Source organism: Gigantopelta aegis, chromosome 10, assembly GCF_016097555.1.
Source record: "Gigantopelta aegis isolate Gae_Host chromosome 10, Gae_host_genome, whole genome shotgun sequence".
Lineage (NCBI taxonomy): Eukaryota > Metazoa > Mollusca > Gastropoda > Neomphalida > Peltospiridae > Gigantopelta > Gigantopelta aegis.
The window spans coordinates 37,686,856-37,705,284 of NC_054708.1; the positions used below are offsets into that span (position 1 = coordinate 37,686,856).

An 18,429-nucleotide genomic window follows, 5' to 3' on the forward strand; every position below is an offset into this window, starting at 1 on the left:
AATATGCACTGGGGAGTGCTTATTCTACGTATAATGTTGACTGGGGAGTGCAAATCCAGGGGAGTGCAAATTATATGGGACACCGGAATTCACACCTTCCGACACCGACAGAGCAAATTAGGAACAAACGTGCATCCGACATCTGAAAACACTTCTTTACCACGACATTACATAATCAGAGATGCCAAAGCACGTTTGCAGTATACATAGCCATTTGGCATCCTTGATCTCATCGCGAGCAGACAAGGTCACATGGTGTCCGAGTTACCGATGTCGGCTAAATCTGTAGACGTGTATTGCTTTTGAAAATAAACCTTTAGTCATTCGATTAAAAGATTAACTTCGAACAATCAAGTCTACTAGTTTTATGACATTTTATAAATGAAGAAGGTACCAATCGTAGATGTCTTTAACCATGGAAAGATTAATATTAGTGAATGTGCCTTGATTAATAACAATATATTTAATAATGATCTGTGGTCAATACCCGTCGGTGGACCCACTGGGCTATTTCTCGTTCCAGCCAGTGCACCGTGAGTGGTATATCTAATGCCATAATATGTGTTATCCTGTCTGTGGGATGGTGCATATAAAAGATCCCTTGCTACTAATGGAAATATGTTACGGGTTTCCTCTCTAAGATTGTCAAAATTACAAAATGTTTCACACCCAACAGCCGATGATTAATATATCAATGTTCTCTAGTGGTGTCGTTAATCAAAACAAATTTTTATAACGGTAATTTCGATAGAACGACAATTTCGATATAACGACAAAGTTACCCTGGGACGAACGTGGTCGTTGTAACGAGGTCTGATATGTATATTAAATAACAAAGGTGAAATTTCCCTACCTTGCCGGACGCCATTCGTTACATTAAACTTAAAGGAAATATATACGCCCCATTTTACACAAAACAATTGGGTTAAATACCATACTTTGAGAAAGCTAACTACACAAGTTGGCACGCCTTTTTTCAAAAGTGTCATATATATAATGTCCAGTGATTTACTCGGTCAAAGGCTTTTCTTTTGTTTTGCATCCAAAAAACAAACATACACAGGACTACCTTGTGAAATTTAAAAGTTAATAACTTCCTTAAAAACAAATAAACACATATCGGTAGATGTCCCACTTTTGAAACCAAAGAGGTATTCCGATGTACTCATGTATGTTCGTGATACCAGTACATGTTCCATAACGTTTGATATCACAGTTGCTAATGCAACTGGGCGGCAATCGCCTGTATCTGTTACGTCTCCACTTTTGTTTTCCACAATAGGAACAAGAATAAAATCTGTCATACTATTAGTTACATCGTTGGACAGTTGTTTGTAGCCAGCTTGACAATGGTCACTTTATGGTGGTTTATTTTGTATAAATAAATAATGTATAGTTATTTCTGGCTTACTGGGATGGATATTATTACAGTACATTGCGACGCATGCCTGTTTTATCTTTCCGCAAATATCAACAGATCTAAGACCTGATGTGACGCGTTAGTACGTAAATACTTGTTCACAAGATGGTGGAATCAATAGGATGGAGACAAATGGCTGCGCCCGTTATATGTAATAGCCGTCACATTTTTACCTATTTATTGATTTTAAGAAATAATGTGCATTAAATATCGTTGAATATGCATATATGTCCAAAGGCATTGCCTGATTATTCCTTTAAACGACCCCACACCCCCACACCCCCAACATCCCCACATACGAGCCGAGTTCAGCCAGACCGAGCAAAAAGCAAAAAAAAAAAAAAAAAAAAAAACGTCCGCCGGTTTATGCGCTTCACAGTAAACTAAATATATATATAGATATAGATATAGATATAGATATAGATATATACATACACATACACATACAGACAGACAGACAGACAGACAGACAGACAGATATCTATCTATCTATCTATCTATCTATATGTATGTATATATATCGATGCCAGACAACAATTATATTTCACTATCTGTAGTAAAATTCTGTTACATCGAGGAGTGTTTATTTACCTATAATTAACCTGTTTAAGTACAAAAATTAATTAAACTTGAAGAAACACAATTTGTTATATTTCATGTAGGCCTGTTCTCAAACAAGCGTTTATTCAACATAAACAGCACTGTTGGTTCATTGTAAAGAAACTTACATATAACGCGCGTGTTGAAAGAAAGAAAGTTTGTTTTATTTAACGACACAACTAGAGAACATTGACGTACAGTTTTAGAGAGGAAACCCGCTACATGTTTTTTACATTAGTAGCAAGGGATCTTTTATAGACTTTATCCCACAGGCATGATAGCACATACCATGACCTTTGATATACCAGTCCTGGTGCACAGGTTGGAACGGTAAATAACCCAACTGGTCCACTGACAGGGATCAATCCTAGACCGGCCGCGCATCAACCGAGCGCTTTACCACTGTTGGATTGTAGCTACACTGAACATAAGGCTGGTAAGTATATTGGGTTAGCCTCCCGCTACCGGCTCCAACCTATACCTACATGTACGTAACCCAGTGGTAAAGCGCTCATTTGATGCGCAATCTGTTTAGGATCGATCCCCGTCGATGGGCCCATTGGGCTATTTCTCGTTCCAGCCAGTGCACCACGACTGGTATATCAAAAGCCGCGGTATGTGCTATCCTATCTGTGGGATGGTGTTTATAAAAGATTCCTTGCTACTAAAAGAAAAATGTAGCGGGTTTCCTCTTTAAGGCTACATGTCAAAATGCACTGATTTATTGAGAATGAAAAAAGAGAAGAAGTTTGTTTTGTTTAACGACACCACTAGAGCACATTGACTTATTAATCATCAGCTGTTGGATGTCAAACATTCGGTAATTTTGACATAGTCTAATAAAGAAAACCCGCTACATGTTTTCCATTAGTAGCAAGGGATCTTTTATATGCACCATCCCATAGACAGGATAGCAAAAATACCACGGTCTTTGATATACCAGTCGTGGCGCACTGGCTGGAGCGCGAAATACTAAGTGGCCCAATAGGCCCACCGACAGGGATCTAACCTAAGCCGACCGCGTATCAAGCAAGCGCTTTACCACTGGGCTGTTCGTTTGGAGTGGAAGATCGACTGCCACCCCCCCCCCCCCCACCCCCCTCACACACATGCGCTTGTCACGGGGCACTGTTTGGCATAGGAAAACCCAAAGTCCACTGAGGGCGATTCATCCTGCGACTATATATATATATATATATATATATATATATATATATATATATGCCTACTCGCACACATACATACACACACACACACACACACACATATATATATATATATATATATATATGTAGGTGTGTGTGTGTGTGTGTGTGTGTGTGTGTGTGTGCGTGCCTATGTACACACACATGCACCATACATGTACATATACATTATTCAAGATGCGAACGGATACTTCAGCTTATGTCAGATTTTTTATTGAAAATCATTTGATACATATTAGAGCTACATTGTCATTTTGGGTATTATAGGTAGCACGAAACCAATTAATTTCCGGCTAGGTCGAAGTTCGAGGTGCACCGACTTTTGATAGAGAAGTTAACACCACAAGTCCTATGACTGGTTATAAATGTGAGTGTGTCGGTTGTAAAAAAAGGTTAGTTTCATCTGGGCTAAAAATGTATGCAATTTTATTTCATGTAGTACCACCGTGTCAAGTAGCCTTGTGCTTGGAACACTAGGGGTGTTGTAGAAACAACTGATTTTACCGAAAATGATCCATGAAAGGTACCATTTTCTGCAGTTAATACTTTGAGGTAGGGGTTGTAGTACTGATATTTATGGGTCATAGTTTGGTTGATATATTGCATATAGTGTTTTAAACAAAACGTTAACATGGTCGCCTATGGGATTTTAATTGGTATAGTCTAACCTATGATCTAACTAGTGCGTCGTGATCCGCTAAAAAATACTTGGACTACTTTCAATATGGCGGCGCCCATGGAAAGCGAAAACATTACATTAAGACTACTTTACTTTGTTGGCTTCATCCTGTATGGTGTATCGTCAAAATATTCCGAAGTAATTTTTGTATTGTATTTATTGTAACTGATGACATTCGATATTGGTTTTGAACTGAATGGTGACATAGTAGGGAATCCAAGAGGGCCCGAGAATTTTGTAACAATCACATATATTTATAGCTGCAGTGATGGAACACATCCCAAATAATGATAATGTAAAAAAAATAATTCAAATATATTATTTTGACCCCCCAAATTAAACTTTTTGTAATCAAGGACATTAACTCCGTTTGGCAAAAAATTGCACAAGACCTAAAAAAATTGGCACAGTGCTAATTATTTAACTTTGTGCCTTATTTTGGGTTAGAATACATCAGTAACCATTAAAAGCATCATTATTTCTTCATTAATTGTGTTATTTTATCCAAATTGGTTTTAAATTGACCAAAAAACGTCGATAATTACACAGTTATTTGTATTAGGCTTTGAGTTCATAGCCCCTAACCAATAAATTATGGCATAAACATGGGGATATGAGAGTTTGACATAAATGGTGAGTAGATAATGTATAACTGAGAGTAATATGCAGTTATATCTTGATTTTAGTCTGTGTTGTTGTGGTATTAGAGCGGAAATCTTTGCCAACTTTTTGGTTGTCGGGAATTGCCAAAAAATACATAGCTTGGTCTCTGACTATAATGAGAGCGTATTTATGTCCAAATGTCCGTCTAGCTCTCTTACAGTCAGAGTACTCGGGCTACACCAACTCAGACAACTGATTCTGAACGGCAGTCGTTGAGATACCATCGACGTCCCAAAGTGACAAAAACACGAATACGATATTTACGGAAATATTATTCTCAATTTTTCAGCTACGATATGTGAAACAAAATAGATTGTAATCAATTAAGTAAAAAATCAACAATGTGGATGTAAAACAAATCCATTCTAGTAAAGTAAACAAAAGTGAAACACCTTCTGGTAAACAGGAAAGATTGCAACATTTCTAACTGTGTTCAGGTGCATGCGTTTGCAAAATATAATGTAGCGCGCATGTGTGCTTTGTCATTTTCCATTTTTAAGGCCACGACATGAAAAAATTTATGTTTCTTAAAGGAGCTCAATCACGGATTTAGTGGGCCTTATTTCTCCAAATATGCATTATAAATGGAAATTACATTCGAGGGAACTACGATCGAGGGAATTCCATGACACATTTAAAATACGAAAAAACAGACTCGTAGTGATGAGGCTATATATATATATATATATATGACAACTGTATAAAGTATTTTTGGATTTTATATAAATGATAGCCATGTATAGAGACTTGGCAAATGAGGGCCGGCTATATACATGGCAAATAATAAAAAATATATTATTACATGATGAAAATAACCGCGAATACGCTGAAATAAAAAAATAAAAAGTAGAAACATGAACTCGCCATTTATTATTATTATTATCAGGCACGTGTGCAAATTATTTTGACTGGTTCGCAAAGTGGTATTTCTGTTTTAATATATAGCGGAAAAACCCAGTGTACTGTTGCATGTTTTGTCGTCCAAAGATTGGCTACTTATAACTTAACCCAGTTGAATCCAGTTCTACGTGCAGGGACAAGTTCAGTCTGCCGTCTGTGCTGAACGCACGTTAATCTTGCATTTTTATAGCCAAAACTCCTCCAGATAAAACACTGCCCCTCCACCTCAAAAAGGTAGTAGTAGGCTAATAATAGTAATAGTAGTAGTAGTAATAATTGTATTATTATATTTATTTGCTGTAAAATTAACTTTTTTTTCTCTTTTTTTTTTTACGTAAGCAGCCTCAAAATTGCAATCGGTGAAACATTATTAAGTTCAAGCCCTGTTGTTAGTTTATGTACTGTCCGTAGTTAGTTTCTCTTTCAGTTAATCTACCTCAGCAGCTGATAATTTGTAATTGTTATTTTTATTTATTTATTTATTCATTATTATTTATTGATTTATTATTATAAATTTTTTGTTAGTACTGTAGGGACAATATGACGCTATTCATATATCTATGGAAAACGTACACAAAAGGGTCCGTTAAATTCATATACTCTCCCACCCCCTCCCTTGTTCAGAAAATGCACTGTTCATACAGTACTTACCGGTAGTATGTATTCCTCCTGTTCCAGATGGTTCGGTAATATGGATCAATCAAATACATGTACTTATTTACCGCCTATATACATTTTTGCTGTGAATATAGCCAGCCCTCGTTAGTGGAGGCTGTATACACGGCCTTCGTATATGTATAGTCACATCGTATATAAACACCGTCTAGTTCAGAGTATTCTTTAAAAATGCTGTTACGGCATATTTTGCATAGTATTGAATTTGACAAGGTGGAAAATGAAGGTGTTTAGAGTTTTTCGCGTACAACTAATGATAAATTTACCTATAGATGCAAAGGCCTAACTAGTCGGGATTGTCGACGTTTAACATGCTTCTGTTACTAAAATAAATTAATGTATAAGCTTAATATCATTCAGTACATGTTTTTATTAATTTTTAATAACTAATTTTAATTGGGTTTTTTAAATTTATATTTACCCTACGTCACAGAGGACTGTCAAGCGTTCTCATTACACGAGCTTGGTAAATCATTTTGGCACTGCGGTCATTCGGGGAATGCCCGTAACGTGACTCAAAATAATACGTCACATGTCTGCTCTCCAAATAGCCGTTATTTTTCTCAGAATTATGGACCGTACCCATAATTCAATTATTTTTATAAAATATCAATAATAAGTGTGATATGGTGGTTATATAGATGGTTCAATAAAGTACTTTTAGGTACAAATCAAATGTTTATATATATTGTAATATAATACCTTGTTAGGTCAACCATCTGTGAGAGAGCGCGTTTAACTATGCACAGTTGACGAACACTTAGTTTAATAAATTTTTTTAAAGGAAAAATTCAATTTGTTAAGCGTTCTGGTCTGATCCGCATTTTATTAACACACATGAATAACACTTGATGTCAATACTGATGAGCACTAACGTTTATACCAGTGAATAGTTTATAATTATTATTTTTTTCAACAGATTCTTAATTAACAATTTATACACTCAAATTTGAGTCAAAATTATTTACAATTATTATGAATGGATTATGAATACTATTCACTACAATAGAGGCACAAAAATAGCATACCTCAAGCCATAAGATTTCAAATTTCATGGAAAACACTTTTTGGGTTCCGTGCCCTGAGATAATGGGAACCCATTGGAAGCTGTTTTTAGGTTCCATGAAAACAAGTTATGGGAACCCATTTCTTATACCATAATGTAATGGATTGTCAAAATGCTATGCAGGCTGGGTAATATGTTCGAATCTTGCCAACTGACCCTCACATTACATATGCATGCTGTTCTGACTGACACCTACATAAATATAACAGTTTACGTCATTTCCGCCTTTAATGAAAAGACAGGAAATAGTAGAGCTTATTCGATTGTCACCTTCAGTACTCAAGTGCGTGCGTGACATCGGCAATAAATTTGTCAACTTCAGTGACAGTAATAAAACTTTAAAGGTTAATTATTTTTATCAAATAATATTTGAATTAAAATCCTATTTTAGGTCCCTAAATTTAACAGCGACACTACAAATAATTAGCGCCAGTGATTTTGGTTCAAATGTGCAATTTACATATGGATCATTTTATATATATGCATACACGGGTACAATGTAGGCTCATACCTATTATTATCTACGTCATCGAAACAGGAATGGACTCGTGTGTGGGAGTGGATGCATTTGCACGTGTACAATAGGAAGAAGGATGTCGAAAATCTTTTTTGTATCGTACTAAATGAATGGCCCGTTAAGATCTTGTCAATGTCAGCGCTACATTATCATATCTAGGGTCGGGTGAATCCGAACCAAGCTCAGCCAACCAGTTGTCAATTGTTTTCCTCGCTTGTTCTCGAAAACCGTCTGCTTTTAAAAACAAAACTGCATTGTACGTAGACAGTTGATGTAACAACACATTTGTTTAGGTAGCATTTTTGGAAAATATAATAAAATGAAGGACCGCAGATACTTCCTAAATATGATGAGATTGATAGGTATGTTTTGCTGTATTATTTTTTAAAAAAGAAAGAAAAAGTTGTCCCTAACCTAAAATAAAACAAATTCTATTAAGGGGAAATAACTCCATTTAGCAAAAATTGATACAAGAACTAAAACAAATTGGCAAAGTAATAAAAAAAAAAATTGAAACCTTATTTTGGGTTAAAATACCTTTATTAGCATTTACCCTATAAATATTTTCACTAAATTATCTAAAATAACTAAAAGGACCATTCACATGACTTGAATATACAGTATCGTTTGGGTATGTATGATGGCATGGAATGGATTTTGAAGTGCTATCTTTAAATGACAGTTGTGCATCATCAAAGAAAAGCTGTGACATCACATGCAGAATGTTTGTTTACACGAAACATGTCGTATACCCTCAGGATAATTCGGAATGTTTTCAAATTATTTTTAAATCACTGGCAGGATTCTGCAAGAAAGGTTTTGATTGGTGGACGAGCTCTAACTGGCTGGTGTTAGATCCACATGTAATAGTGGAGCTAATTTTAATTAGATTGCTGTATATTAAACGTGTTTCTGATCGTTCTAATATTTGTACTAGGTTAAATTTCATTTTATTTCATAAAATATTGTTTTTTTTCATACGTACGAAATTATTTGAAGACAAAATCCAGTTTGGGCGTCTTAGAAATATTAAGATTAAGATGACCAGAAACACATTGAATATACAGACACTGATATTCTAAACAAAACAAACTATTTAATATGTCAGTTTAATCGTAGAACTATTTTATTAGTCTGAAACATCTTACAATGAAGCAAACTCAGGAATGTCCCTTTAATAGGTTTTATGAAGAAAACATAATACTTACATATCAACATCTGACATTGTGTCCAACTTGAAAGCTTCAGATTGTCAAAGAAATGCAGATCAAGAAACTTCTTTGTCTTAAACTTATAATTGCCATGTGCTCAATGGGGATTTCCCCAGAGGATTTCAAGGAGTACCTGACATGCCTGAAGCCACACTTCCTGTTAACCCTGTAGAACATATCATGCCATTTAGCTTCTTTTCATATCCTTCAGGCATTCCTTCAGACATGTCAGGTGGATTTTGACTCCAAAAATAAGTTTTTGGTCTCAGAGAAGTCTATACATGTAGAAAATGTACATTAATTGTAATGCATTGTATCAATCATCCGTGCAGGTATGCATTTTTTTAATCTATATTGTGGCTAAACAAAAAAGATTATACCTCTGAAACTTTTATATGTTTTAGTTGACATGTGGGAGATTCAATTTCAAGAAAGGTTATCTCAAGGTCACGTGATCCACAAGGTCAGTTTCAAGGTCATAAAGGTCAAAAGGTCGGTGTACCCTATCATTCAAAAGTTGGCAGCCACGCCCATTTTGGTGCTGTGGGATCCCAATCAACAAGTATACCAAGTTTCATAAAAATCTGAGACGGTCAGGTTTAACCCATTGGGTGATTTGACGCAGAATGACCCATGTGCCGTAAGGTCGTTTTGGTTCAGTACTGTCATTAACAGCTGCTGGAGAGTTGTCAGTATTCAGAAATGCATTAAGTTATTTTAATCTAGTTAAACTTAACATTTCAGTGGTTTTGAGGTGAAATACTTGGAGGTCAGCAGGTTTGTACGCAATTTGGGCATGATTATTTTGGGCACAACGTTTATCGCCTCAACTTTGATGCAGTCTAAAGCCCTGGCAGTGTTTACAATTTGCCAGTTTATGCTAAGTATGTACATTGTAGCAGGGTTTAAGCTCGACCCAAAAAATTATTAGCAGTTTGACTAATTTGGTCAGAAATTCTTCAGGCAAATTCACTTTCAGTTAGGCAAATAATTATTTCTATATCTATATATACACAACTGGTGTTGCCCCTGACATGTAGGAGATAAATTGTCTACACGCTTGCTGTCAAAAAACAGATTTTACTTTTATATTTCACTGTGTAAATGTAGAAGGTTTTATAATTCAACATAAACATAATATTATTGCTCATTCGATCTGTGATAAAATTGGCCACTGCAAATGATTCTGTTATTTTTCATTGTATTTTCTGGTGGCGCATGACCCAACCAACCTAAACAAAATTGCTCAAAATAGTCTAGATCCCCTCCCTTTCCAGCACAAACGCCTGACAATATAATTAAAAGTTATATGCTTCAACAGTCAGTAGCACATGTAGGCCTACTTTCATTGACAAACAAGAGAGTTGTCTGAGCTAAACTGCCTATCTGTGAGCCTATGGCATGATTTTGTGGCACCAGTGTTGCTTCTAACTCTCAGACACTTATTTATTGCCATTTGAGCTCGAGTTCTTAGAGCCTGGTTACGGATGAATCGATCCTGTACTGTCATTGCCCTGGGACGACCTGAACTGGGTCGATTGTCAACATTTTGGGTTTGTTGGTACCTGTTCCATAGTCTGCTAAGCACTAACTTCGAAACATTGAAGGTGTTGGCCACTTCACGCTGACTTCTGTCCATTTGCAGCATGCCAATTAATAGCCCGTAGATGCTCATTGCGTTGCACACGCCGCATCACAAATTCAAACAATAAGAATGACTCAAAACAAAACGATAACAACTGTATGATCAACAGAATGAAAAAGATTGACAGAAATAATGTTCCACAGTGATTAATCAACTTTTCTTGAAATTGTCTAAATCGAGAATGACACACCATACACGTGTACAGGGCAACTGCGTGATGCATGTGCAAACTATGGAATGTGTTTTGGTGTTTTGATAAACAGACCTGAACGTTCTTTACTAGGATGTCTGTGGTCAAAACGTATGTTTGGTCTAATAGTTGATATTAAAGGTAGACTAAACTCCAACAAGAGCCTTATGTGTTGGAAAGATGCATACCCGGACCGCCAAGACATACTGACACTTTAACAAATGAAAAACGCGTAATTTTAGAATTAATAAAAAAACATGATTATTCCTGCTAACTGGGGGCAGCCATTTTGTTTCGTTTTTGCGACGTCTGGTTGTATAGCTTGGGGCGAAGTGACATCAGCTCAGGTCCAACTTCTCTATTATGCACAGTGTAAAAAAATGCTCTAATTTACGACAAGCCGCTTCGCTTTCATCAACCTGACTTGTAAAACAACACAAATGACTTGATAGTATAATAAACTATTTCACTAAATATATTTCAATTTGCATCAATATAACGAAATGGAGTGATAGTATTTTTTTCTTTTAAAAAATCCAAAGGAAAAATGCATATTATTAGGCCTATTGGTAGGATACGTTCGAGCAAAAACGACCACTCACGATACCCAAGTGATAATTCTTTTATCTGGGACTACGTAATTGGTCAGTTTTGTGATTTTAGATGGGAAAGTCTACTTAATCAAGGGTTTTACAGAATTACTTACAGTAATAAAGGTGGTAAAGTCCATTACGATTTGAGGTTATCACACAATACCCTATGATCTTAATAAAAGAGGCACGTCTTTTTAGTGTGTCTAGACACAGTGTCTAGGGACCGGCTAAATATACACCTTCCAATCAAGAACCACAGGTACAAGCCACGGAAAGAAAAGAAAAGACCAATTAACCAAGAAAACACTCCGACTATTATTTCAGTACGTGGGTTAATTTATATACAAAATATAATACAGTTATTTCAACACTTTGACAATGGTGGTTTATTTTGTATTGAAAGATAAATCACATATACACGTTGCTGTGTTACTTGGATGATTATTATTACAGAACATTGCGATGCATCCGCAAAAATCAGGTATGTTTTGTTTCTTCAGTTCGAAGACTAATTCCTGACGTGAAACGTTAGGTATTAGGTAACCACCAGCTTGCCAGAGGGCGTATTCACTGGGATGGTACAAAATGGCTGTGCCCGTTACATATAATAGCCGTCACATTTAACCGTTTTATTAATTAACTATACGATTATACTTGTTGATATTAAGCAATAATGTGCATTATGTATCGTTGAATATGCACACCAGTCCAAAAGCCTTGCTTTAGCATTCCTTTTAACATTAATATTTCAGGTTCCCCTACTTTTGTTGAAGAGTATATATATATATTGTGTGTGTGTGTGTGTGTGTGTGCACAGTGAAACCCCTCAAGACTGGACCTTCTGTAATCTGGAATTCTCTCAAAACCGGACTTTTTTTAAAGTCCTGTAATTTACGCATCTTTTAACACAAAAGTTTACCTCTCTAAACCGGAAACCTCGCTAAACTGAACACCAGATAAATAATTTAGTCTCAAACTCTCGATTTAGTGCAATTTGTCCCTCTTAATACTGGATGATCAGAAGGTTGTCAATCGTAATTTTTTCCGTTTATTATCACTTTGCCATCTTCAGCCAGATTACCTGACTGAATATAGCTGGTGCAATATATACATACACAGGTTAGCCATTAGATACATACATGTGTAATCACCATTACATATGACTGGGTACGTTGGCAAATAATAATTAAGCAACTAAAGATGGATGAATGGAATTGTTTAACGTGCACCTTCAGAGCAAGCTGTTGTGCACGCCTGCCGTGGGCACAGGTGCCGGCCTTGGCCGGCTCCTCTGTCCAGGACAGGAAACTAAAGATCAAGTGCCAGCTTTGATATCCATAACAAACATATTTATAGTTAGCTTCATGAGCTGTCAGAACAGCAATGAATTTAATCCACAGTCTTCCTATTGTTTAGTTTTGTTTTAAAACCATTATTTAGCAAAATACAGAGTAGTCAAAAGAAATGTTGGCTTTTTGGTGTCGAAAAGATGTCAATAGCGTTTTATTGCCATATCGATTTTTAATATGGAATGTCTAGGTAAACATCACCATATTGAACTATCTTTTCAATGATAAACTTAAAATTATTAAAAGTTTTTAAAGTATATAAGCAAATGTTAAAATATCTGAAGTCAAAGGTTCTTTATTGAATTATTAACTGTTGGCTTCATCCTCAACATCTACTAATATATAAAGCCAAATGTGAACAGGCAATTAACAAAAGGTTTTGTATGAATGGGGATTATATGCATGCCCTGAAAACTGGACACCTCTAAAGACCAGACAATGTTTGGTCCCATGGATGTCCGGTTTAAAGAACTTTCACTGTTTGTATATATACATGTATATAAATAGTATAAATAGTTATATTTTTAATAATGGATATTTTACAGTTGTATATGAATTTAGTGACTAAAGTTATTTTATTAAAATATTTTTTTAATTGGTTTTTACTATCTTTTGTATTAATTAGTTTTGGAATTACAGTAATTATTAAAACTCTATCTTCTAGAGTTTTCAACAAATAGTTCTGAAACTTTCGTACCTTTTTTCACAAACTATAGGGAGAGATTTTGGAATTTTTAAACTTTAAAAAAAATAAAAATATTAATGAAAATTTAACACTGAACATTTTCAGTCTTGTTTTCTCCTAAAATTTTAAACATAAAAGATTTAAATAGATATTTTACCTCCACTATGACATTCATTGGTGGAACCTTTTGCATACTGATTTATTGAAGACTTAACCTTTCCTAGAAATCTTGGTACAAGCATTCTTTACAGTACTAACACATTTTTAAATTCATGATTTCTCTTTAATTAAATTAAAACAAAAATTAATCGGTAACAAAACTTTTTAAAGTCTTGTGATGTGTAAAACAGAGATACTCTGGGACAACTATTAATATTTCTTTTTAAAATACATTAATAAAGTGAATAAAATTGTAGTTTATATAACGTTGACAATTTCTATTTTTTGAACTTTTCGTTCATTAGTTCTGAAAGAAGTTATTACAATCGTGGTAAATCTAAAAAAATTCACAAAGATAACAAATGTAATAAACGTTATTTTAAAAATTTCAAGATATGTCTCATACAGTTTTAAATTACCAAATGTTTGACATCCAACAGCCGATGATTAATTAATCAATGTGCTCTGGTGGTGTAACAAACAAATTAAAGGGACACACCCTAGTTACGGCTAGTTGTTAACCATTATGGCATTGTTTTTCGCTATTAAACCCATTTTTTCACAAATAAAATTGCACTTTACTTACATTTTATTATTTAGAATACATATGTCCATTCACCTGAGGTGCTTTTTGGTAATCCTGGTAATCCTGATGTTTGTAAAACCACGAAATGCATTTTTTGTATTTCTTAAAAAGCCGCGTGCACTTGAAAAAAAAAACGTTAAGCAAGCGAGGTCCAATCTATTTTTAGAGGGAATCTTCCTGTGTAAACGTCACAGACGTTGGTATACCACGTGACCGTTAACATTTTGGTTCGGTTTGTTTTCTCGTGCACGGTTCGCGCAATCAACATCCGATTTGTTGCTGTTTGCTTGTTCATTTGTGAGATTTTTCTTCACAATTCGTGAACATTTTCAGTAACAATAAAGTTCAGACAAGTAAGTGTCTCAATACAAAACGTTACAAACCCTTAAAACCAATAATTTTGCTAAATAAGTCTTACGATATCTGGAGAGGGGATACAACAGGACAGAACAGTTGGAACATGTCCAGGAGAGGTGAAAGGAATGCACCCCAAGTCTGTGAAATTTGTCGTGACGTAGGCATTGTTGTGCTTCGAGCGACATCTACCAGTGACATCAGAATACTAACTTTCAAAATTATTTCAAGCAATTGAGACATGGTATTTATCGATATAAAACCTGCTTTTTCACTCCATTTGATAAAAACGTGATCTAAGTGTGTTACAGGTTTGTAGATTAACCAAATTATAATGCAGTTTTAATTTGATATTTCTTAAACTTGACACATGGATATTCTAAGGTGGTATGCATAAATTAATTAATTATTTTCTACTGACAAAATTGAAAATTAAATATAGGCCTTCAATTTTTTTTTCCTCCAGTGTATTTAGAACTCCATTTAATACCAAAGATATGTACTAGTGTGTATGCTGCATGTCATTTAAGTAACATAATGAATTTTTTCTTTCATGCATTATAATTTTTTTTAAATTCTGCATAGTTAATGGATATAAAACATGAATTTTTTTATACTAAACACGAAAAAAAATGTAATAGTGAATCATATTATGGCCTATATGGGCATGACTTTGTTTTATATTTATTTTGATTCGTGCTTACATGACTTTTCAATTAAGTTTTGATCATGCACACGCCGTAGCTGTCTGTCCAGACCAGTGGGTTAGTGTTTAGTGAGAGAGAATTAAGTCTGTGTAGGGGCCTGTGTACCCATGCACCGAGTTGTTAAAACTTGTGCTTGCATGGTGGGAGCCAGCACCGTGATGCAAACCTAATAACTACCAGCCTGAAGTCGATGGTTAACCACAACATCATTGAGTCCAGTTGTAAGTATGGTTTCCCTTTTAAACTGTTTGAAAGGGTTCTAAGCTACTAGGAAAAATATTGCAATTATGCAATTATGTCTAATGTTTGTTTTATTTAATGACACCACTAGAGCACATTGATTTATTAATCATCGGCTATTGTATGTCAAACATTTGGACATTTTGACATATAGTCTTGTTACATTTTTCCATCAGTAGCAAGGGGTCTTTTATATGCACCATCCCACAGACAGGATAGCACATACCACAGCCTTTGATATACCAGTCGTGTTGCACTGGGTGAAACGAGAAATAACCCAATGGGCTCACCAATGGAAATCGATCCCAGACCGACCACACATGAAGCAAACACTTTACCACTGGGCTAATCTGGTCTTGGACTAATGCTTCCTATACTACTTCCAATTTTTTTCTCTATAATAGCAATTACATGTATTGATTTTCTATTCAGCATACATGTATGACATGCCAGCCATCATAGTTTTGCCATTCTAGTTATTTTAGATATATTCAGCAAAAGTTGGGGAATGATTAACACATGAAGCTGGGCTTTGCAAGTTCAAAACAAATGAGTCAGTGGAAGTAATGCCACATATTTTGTTTTTGTGTACATAAAAACATCTGCTATAAACTGGGATTTTATTGTTTTTGTTCTGTTGTTAGCCATTGTAAATGAGTTAATGTAATTGACCCGGATTATAATCCTGCATGGTCATGAGATTGCTGATTGTGAATACAGATGGCCTGCCTATAATGAAAACAGATTGTATTACAATAGCCATATTAATTACCTTGTTTTCTTTTTATTCTATCAGGCTTGTAACTATTATTTACCCATAGAAATAGAATGCTAGAATAGCACTCCCATCTCAAACAGATTGTGTACACTGCATGTGCCCAGGAAATGATATTGGACAGACAGTTATGTATACTAGTCAGAAGAAGTTAGGTGACCAATTCACTGTGTCAGTGGTATGGACATGTTTTTGCAGTTAATGATGTTATAATGGCTCGCTTTCAGGCATCTTGCATAGTTCAACAAAACCGCTAGCCCGACGCCCAGGGCTAGTGCTTTTTAACACACGGCTAGTGACAAATGCAAAATCCCCCCCCCCCCCCCCCCCCCCCAATAAAACCAAAAAAAAACACCGCTAAGTCATGATGTTTTTTCCTCCTCCGACATTTGTTTGATAAATGTTATTCTGACATTGGTCATCGCATAATATCATTAAATCAATATTATAAGTATATATTAATATCTAACTTGAACTAGCTTTCTACAAAATGCAGTAACAAGAAGTCTACATCATCAATTAAACAATAATACACATGATACAAACTTTGGTGGTTTTTTGACGTTCAAGTTTTATGGACAGGGAATAAACTCAATAAAATGCATGTTTTGATTGGCTGTACAAGTCACGTGGTAATAAAGTCTCACACATGTAAACATTAGTAGTGAATTGACAGTCGCAAAATTAATTAACAGACTAGTCATGCTTAGAATTGCTGTGTTTGTGGTACTCATCTATTGTCTTCTATTTTAATGCCTCGCTTACTTATTGGCAATTAGGGCAGACAATATATTTTCATGATAGCTCGGAGCCGACTTGACCTGTTTAATGTGTAGCTGTTTAGATAATGTTTCACACCTGTACAGGATAATACGTTTTTGCCTATCAGTTGACAAGTAAAATCTTGATAATATATTTGTTTTTATCTTTTTGACATGGGATATACTGCTCTGTTGGCAATTTGGGTAAATGACATCAATACTCTTGGTGACAATTAACTACCATTACAGAATACACTGAACACAGGGTCAGACATTACCGTGGTATACACCATCGCATTGTGCAATGATACACATGTACATAAAAAAAACTATAAAGAAGAGATCAGCCCTTTTTTCTAAGTACTATTATAATAGGGGTTGAGTTCCTGGAAACATTGTTTTTCAGCCAAATAAAATGTTTGCTGTACTTGATCAGAAATTTGGGCTAGTACTTTATTTTGGTGGGCTAGTGTAATTTACAAACTTTTCAAAAGAATTGTCATACCCTGCATCTATCTTGTCAATGGATATGCTCTCATTCAGCCAAGGCAAGGCTCGGCCACAGACCAGAATGTCCCCTTTATGTCTTGGTGACATGGTTATTTAAAGCTAGATTTCAAAGACATTTATACTGTCACAACCCTAATCAAACATAAAAAAGGAGTTTCATGAGCACCATGCAGTTTCAGGAAGGTGTCATGCTTAGCAAAAAAAAAAAAAAAAATGTAAAGCAAATCTTGAATTTTTAAAAATACATTTTGCCACACGCTTTCTATTAGCAAACTGAGTAAATTAATGCTCTGTCCACATCTGTAACTTAATTCCATTACCTATCTCCTTTTTGAAAAAGTAAGGTAAATTTTGATACTGGTGTTAACTTGTTGTGACTAATATATATATCTGTTCTCAAGCCAAGCAAACATAAGAAGAGGGTAGGGGGCACTTTTAGTGTTTGTCTTCGAACTAGTAAATGTTTTTATTTTTAAAAACTTTTTAAGTTTATTTATTATTTAGTTTATTTTTATTTTTCTTCTTTTATTAAATTTAAATTTTTTATTTTACTTTGTTTTATTTTATTTTTTAGTATTACTTTTTATTTATTATGTCATCATTTGCCAATTGCGAATTAAAAAAACAAAGAATTTTATTTTAAAATGGCGAAATAATTTTATGTAATAATTGATATTTTGATACAAAATAACTGGGTTTTTACAATTTTTGAAGTTTAATAGATAATTTGGCAACATTTTCTGCAGACCCAGAGCTAGCCCTGATTCTGCAAGTAAGAGAAAAAACTTTGGTTTCAATTTCATGTTGGCAGTTTCTTTAATGTACAAGTCCAAGTCATAACCAAAAGGATTCGTCTGTTTGAATTTCTCAAGCAGCATGTGTGTCTTGTATTGGAGGATAGAAACAGATTGTTAATTCTAAATAGTTTCTCTTATTGGT

The 18,429-nt window shown here is 34.9% G+C and overlaps 1 protein-coding gene across 1 annotated transcript in view; it reads left to right on the plus strand.

Moving 5' to 3' along the window:
• The first annotated feature begins 3,948 nt into the window (after positions 1-3,948).
• LOC121384070 (GPI-anchor transamidase-like) overlaps positions 3,949-18,429 on the plus strand; it is a 50,650-nt gene continuing 36,169 nt past the window's right edge. The window contains exon 1 of the mRNA XM_041514291.1: positions 3,949-4,042. Within this exon, the coding sequence (XP_041370225.1) occupies positions 3,950-4,042 (93 nt within the window). The 5' untranslated portion in view covers position 3,949. The remainder of the gene's footprint in view (positions 4,043-18,429) is intronic.